At 30.9% G+C, this 6,217-nt stretch overlaps 2 protein-coding genes across 3 annotated transcripts; one reads left to right on the top strand and one right to left on the bottom strand.

Moving 5' to 3' along the window:
* The first annotated feature begins 1,247 nt into the window (after nucleotides 1-1,247).
* On the top strand, nucleotides 1,248-3,283 carry LOC141722729 (uncharacterized). Of its 2 annotated transcripts, XR_012575748.1 has the most exons (4): nucleotides 1,248-1,874; nucleotides 2,084-2,512; nucleotides 2,607-3,035; nucleotides 3,155-3,283. XR_012575748.1 is itself a non-coding variant. In XM_074525052.1 (3 exons), exons 1-3 carry the CDS (start codon nucleotides 1,382-1,384, stop codon nucleotides 2,888-2,890), a joined length of 1,206 nt encoding a protein of 401 aa, XP_074381153.1. In that variant the 5' UTR covers nucleotides 1,248-1,381; the 3' UTR covers nucleotides 2,891-3,283. The 2 variants fall into 2 exon arrangements, 1 of the variants encoding a protein (XP_074381153.1); XM_074525052.1 differs by having other exon boundaries at nucleotides 2,607-3,283.
* Nucleotides 3,284-3,914: 631 nt separating this feature from the next.
* LOC141713118 (putative calcium-binding protein CML17) lies at nucleotides 3,915-4,484 on the bottom strand. Its single transcript, XM_074516378.1, has one exon. The coding sequence runs from the start codon at nucleotides 4,482-4,484 to the stop codon at nucleotides 3,915-3,917; it is 570 nt and encodes a 189-aa protein (XP_074372479.1).
* Between the last annotated feature and the right edge of the window lie 1,733 nt (nucleotides 4,485-6,217).

Raw genomic sequence — 6,217 nt, 5'->3', positions numbered from 1 at the left:
TCTTAGAGATTAGTCGAGCTGTACCTTAGATTTATTATGTGTAAATAAATGAGATATATTTTTTGCAAATAGTTGACTACTATGTTGTACTACTTCCGTCACGTTAAATAATATATGTTCACTATTTACATGTATTTCGAGTTTTTATAAAATATAATTTCATAATGTTTTTTTTTAATTTTGTTTTTAAAATAAAACTTTTATTCAGGAAAAAAATTAAAAAGAAATATTATGAAATTATGTTTTATATGAGTATTGCCAAAAAAATGTATAGAATTCAACTGGACAGACAGAGGGAGTGTATGACTTAATGAATGGACAATGACCCTTGATTAATGGTCGTGTTTGTACTATACAAACAAGTGCTATGTTCCCTTGAATTTCTTTTACAAACCGTAATGCATTTTTCGAGTGTATCATCTTGGTTTGTGGAGGGAAGAAGATGTTGATTGTTTTATTCTTCATCGTTAACAAACGGTCTTTAATTTCTTGTCAAGTAGAATTCAATAATTGTCCTACAATCATGCATGCGACTATACGTTCCTGTGCCTGTGGGTGGTTGTGTTTATATTTATGTAACTATGTAATGCTACATAGATTTTCATTATAAAAATAACTGGACATGTTCCTACTTATTAGCCCTCTTATTCATTTGATTTGAAAAGTTTCACCATGTTCAAATGAAATTAGTTAGTAGTAATACTTGATTAAAATGATGGTCGTAACGACTAATTATGATTTCCGTTTTTAGTTATGTTTACCGACTAGTTCTGATTTCCGTTTAGACGTAAAAATTTGATTGGAGTGAGACAAGTTAGTCCAGAGAAAAGTAAGTTTAAGATTGATGGAAATGAAGGGATAGCTAGGTTATGTGTATACTTGTACACTTCTATCTTATTTACTGACAGATAGGATTACTATTATGTGAAGAGGGTCATACACACTTGGGTTGAAAAGATGGGTCTTTCTTTTTAGAGATGATAATGCCAAGCTAGCAGACATCACATTTGAGAGTCTTTCTTGTCATCTTTGAGACAGACAGCTTACTTTCCCTACTTTCACTTACAATTTTTTTTTTTAACATTTCACTCACTTCCCCACGTGTGATCTTTTGTTCTTAACCAGAAGTAAAATTACTACTGCTCTTTATTGGCCTTTTCTTGATCACTCATGTTTTCAGTCAGGAGTTCTAAATATATATACTAGCTTCAAACCTTCATTTTCTTGATAAAAACATGCACCAGTGATATTCTTGGTCTTCTCTCTATAATTTCTACCAAAATTTGTTTGTTACAACTTATTTAGCTTCTATTTGGTTGTCATAATTATGATCATCTAGATGATGGGTTGGTAAAATATACTTATTAAATATACATCACATATGGCTAATAAATATGTTTCTCCTATATATGCAACAAATGCAGACAACACAAGTGCCACTCACAACTTCTGTCATTCTTCTTCATCCTCTAATCCTCCTCTTTGTTCATCATCCTCCATGAAAATGATTTTCTCAGATATGGATGCTCTGTCCATTAATAATCCCAAGAGCAGTTTTGAGTTTGAAAATGGAAGGAGTGGTTCCCATTTTTCTAATCTTTTGGGTAAAAAGATTTTTACTTCTAGAAATAAGTTTGAGGACTCTCATGTTCACATAACTGATCTTCATGTTGGTAGTGATCAGGGGAAATTGTTGCATGACTCCTCTAGCAGTGATGGAACCAACATTGATCTTAATGATTCATGTGGACAGTCAAAGCTGTGTTCTAGAGGCCATTGGAGGCCTGCAGAAGATAGTAAGCTTAAGGATCTTGTTGCTCTTTATGGTCCTCAGAACTGGAATCTTATTGCTGAGCAGTTGGAAGGAAGATCAGGTACTACTATACATGCATATTTACATTCATTTCTTTTTTACAATCATACACTCACACACATTCTTATAATTGACAAAGTTTGAACTCTTGACTTTTCGTAAATGGAGCAAGGGAGATACCATTAAACGAAAAGGCATCCATACATGTCTATATACATTCATGTGTGTGGTTTTTAATTCTAGAATCTCGGTTTGGTTGAACTGCATCAGGTAAGAGCTGCAGGCTGAGATGGTTCAACCAATTGGATCCAAGAATTAACAGAAGGGCGTTTAATGAAGAAGAAGAAGAAAGATTGATGGCTGCTCATAGACTATATGGTAACAAGTGGGCTTTAATAGCCAGATTATTTCCTGGAAGAACAGATAATGCCGTGAAGAATCATTGGCATGTTGTCATGGCCAGGAAGTATAGAGAACAATCCAGCGCTTATAGGAGGAGGAAAATGGGTCAAACTGCTTTTTCCACAAAATTAGAGCCATTAACTTCACAACCATGCCATAATAATACTAATGTTGTCAATAATATCAGAGAACTTGGAATAAATCTATCTGTTTCTAGCAGCACATATGGATCTCCCCACATTGCAAGTATATCAAACACTAGCATCCCTCCTCCCTACACTGCTTTTTATTCACCTGGTTTGTAACTTTTTTTTTTCCTCAATGTGATTATGGTCCTGTTCGAAATATTTTATAAGTAACTTATAAGTTGAAATATTTATGACTAATGCAGGTCAGAAGGGCACTTATTTTCATCCTTCACAGCAACAATGCCATCCTTCTATTTTCATGTTGAATTCAAATGCAGTGCAACAATCACACTCAAAGTATCATAAATCAGATTTGGAAGCAATGGAAGCAACATCAACACCAGCATTTCATGATTTATCCATCAGTCATCAACAGTCTTATACATCAGTAGTGATGGTGGAGGAGGACAAATACAGAAAAGCAAACCAGTTTGAGATTATCAATGCACCTCCATTTATAGACTTTCTTGGAGTTGGTGCCACTTGAATAATGATGATCAGTCCACTAAAACTGAGATAAGCTGAGAAAAGGATTCTTTGGTGCACAAATTTGGCCAATATGGTACATTTGCTACACTCTATTCAGCACATGCATGGTACAAGCATACAATGCACCAAATTGGAGTCTTATGGTAAGTGTTGCACTTATAAAACCATTTTTCAAGAAATGTTATGAAAGAGTTGGCAGAGATTCTCAATGCATATTGTATCTTAACAGTATTATGGAACTGAGTTACCTTGCTATTTTTAGGAAAAGAGAAGCAGTTGTCTTTCCTTGCTTTCCATCTACCAATTAAAAGTGTGAAGTTGAAACATTGAAAATGCAGCATTTCAGGTTAATCTCAGTTTACAAAAGCAACTAAATGATTGCTTCAGTTCATGTTCTGCTCTTTTTTTTTATTTGGTAGGAGTAACTAGTTTTCAAATAATTGTGCTCTTACACACTATACTAGTCTGTTTAAAAGGAATTTTGTACCTTTAATTTTTTCTAAAAAAATAGCCAAAAAATTCATAAAAGAGTACAAAAACTATTTTGAGTACGCTTAAAAAATAAATATGTTAAGATTTTTGTTCTAGAATATTTTGAAAAATAAAGATATTAATCCTGCGAAAGTATGTGTCATTTTATTTGAATACTTCGAACCAAGCACCCTTGTATTTTAAATTGTTAGCTTGAATGTGTAAGTGTGTGTATAAACATTTATGACGATTAAAATCATAGAAAGTCATTTGTAGTTTGAACACTGATCGATCTACAGAATCAGCTATTCAGTTCACTCTGGCACAATAACAGGTTTGACCATATAACATTGCAGAATTATCAGGTTACTGTAGAAGCCTGTTGCCTGTGGGCTTTGGCCTTTTAAATACCTTCCTCTAAATTAAAAGAAACCACATTGAACAAAAGTTTACCAGAGTTATATTTACAGATCACCATTACACTTAATAACTGCATGCATGCTTATTGCAATAATAATACTTAATTAACTTTCCTAAACTGAAATTAGTAATCAAAAGCAGTTGCTAATTAATGAGAAAAACTCTTCAAAGTCAATGAATCCATCCCCATTCTCATCAAACTTGTTGATCATCCTTCTACATTGAACAAATGTTGAGTCTTCTTGTGGGATGTTCAAAGCATTAAGCACTCTTTGCAGTTCCATTTCATCAATAAAACCATCTTTATTGATGTCAAACACATCAAAAGCATCTCTTACATCTTCCAAACCTATCACACAATCATTCTCATCACCACCATTATCATCATCCATCAGTGCTAACACATCTTCAACATTACTAAACTTGTCGATATCTACATCACATGAAATTCCTAGTCTGTTCATCACCATTCTTATATCTTCTCTGCCAACACTAGCTTTCTTAGCACTATTCTCATTGTAAATACAAATTTGTGATGAGGTGCAATTACTATTAAATGTCACAACATTCCATGCTGCAGAAATAAACGACAAAAAAATGTTGAAAAATAGCTCAAGTTTGGAAAGAAACTTGACAACATTGATGTCGAAAAAAACAATATTGAAGAACAAGGCTAGCTTTGTTAGTGATTTTAACTCCATTTGAAAAAGAGAAAATTGTAATTGTGGTTGATGGAAGATATGGTCATGGAGAGTGTATTATATTATATATATAAGAGTGAACTTATACTATCATATCATAATAGAATGACTAAACAGAGTGGAGAACCAATTAATCCCTTCAAAATTGCATCATGTTTTCCAGGAAATGTAACAGACCAGTGGAGTAAGGTGTAAGTTTGGTAGAATATTATTATTTGAAACTGTTGTCTCTGTCTCCAACATTGATGGAGGAATCTCAAGGAAACAATTATGCAATTAAAGTAGGTACTGAGCTTCTAGGAAACTACTTTAAGAAATGTATCAGAACTCCTAAGTCGTCGTTGCAGTATGTATATATTAGTTGTTTATCAAGCTTGACCTGTTTTTTTTTTCTTTTTGGTTATTGCATGGTTTTTGTATTTGTTTTTCTAAGAAGAAGACTTGGCAGTCAACTCCACCATCATTGTTTAATTTTGCTTCACTCTTACTTTCTCGATCTTATTGTTTAGTAGTTTCCTATTTGTGTTGTACACATTTGTCAATGCACAATTGTTAATATTTTTAATTTCGTATAAATATTAAATATAAAAACTTTATTATATTAAACTACTTATAAATACGAATTCAACAAAATCACTCATAATCACTCATGACTATATTTGATATTATAGATTAGACGTAAATTAATAGTCAATCGCTTACGATGAATAGTGCCAAAAGTCAATATAGGAAACTTATTATGGGACGGAGGGAGTAGTTAATAGCACGGGAGACTTAATTTATTTAAATAAATTTTTAAAATCATAATGATATAAGTGTCATGTTAAAATATTTATTTTTTACTCAGAAAACTCAACTTAAACTGAGTACGTTTTTGTGTTATGATTATAATAAAAAATTATAATTATTATATGATTTCAAAAAAATTATTATCTCATTAAATTATAATATTAATTTATATGAGAAATATGATTAGTAAGTTGAAATCAATATAAGAAATGCAATTAAAAAATGGATAAAAATATACATATAATATTATAAGTCACATAGAAGTAAAAGAAAAATAAAAATTATACATTTATAATTATAATGAAATTCAAAAAGGGGTGAAATCAAAAGTTGATGAAACCAAAAACACATATAATATATTGAATTAGTAATACATAAGGAAATTACGAACACAAAGGTTAAAGCCAAACGGTGAAATAAAAATAAAACCAAATTTAATAAAATCATAAAATATGTAGAAGTATAAGAAAACAAAAATAAAACTAAACTTAATAGAATCATAAGACATACACAAGTATAAGATAACAAAAATAAAACCGAACTTAATACAAGACAAAACAAGTAGAAATATAAGATATACATATAGTAATAAAGATGTAACCAAAAAGAATAAAGGCGTAACAAAAAATTTCAATAGAATTTAAAAACATACAAAAATAGAATTATAAGATATATACGAATAAATGAGTGAAATTAAAAGTTAGTAGTATCAAAAATTGGTGAAAATAAAATTGATACTTGTATACCGTTAAAAGGAATTTCGCTTATTAATTAAAAAGTTATTAATTATCATCTTTTATTGATATAGATATCGCCTGACAATGTTTGTCATAAATTTTCTACTATTATTTTTGAAAATATTAAATCCAGGGAATTTTATACAGAATACTATCCATAAAAACAAGAAAAAATAATGATTTTTTACTGCATTGTGGCTTTGGCTG

The sequence above is a fragment of the Apium graveolens genome, chromosome 1 (assembly GCF_009905375.1).
Source record: "Apium graveolens cultivar Ventura chromosome 1, ASM990537v1, whole genome shotgun sequence".
Classification (NCBI taxonomy): Eukaryota; Viridiplantae; Streptophyta; class Magnoliopsida; order Apiales; family Apiaceae; genus Apium; species Apium graveolens.
This window is presented reverse-complemented; position numbering and strand designations above follow the sequence as displayed.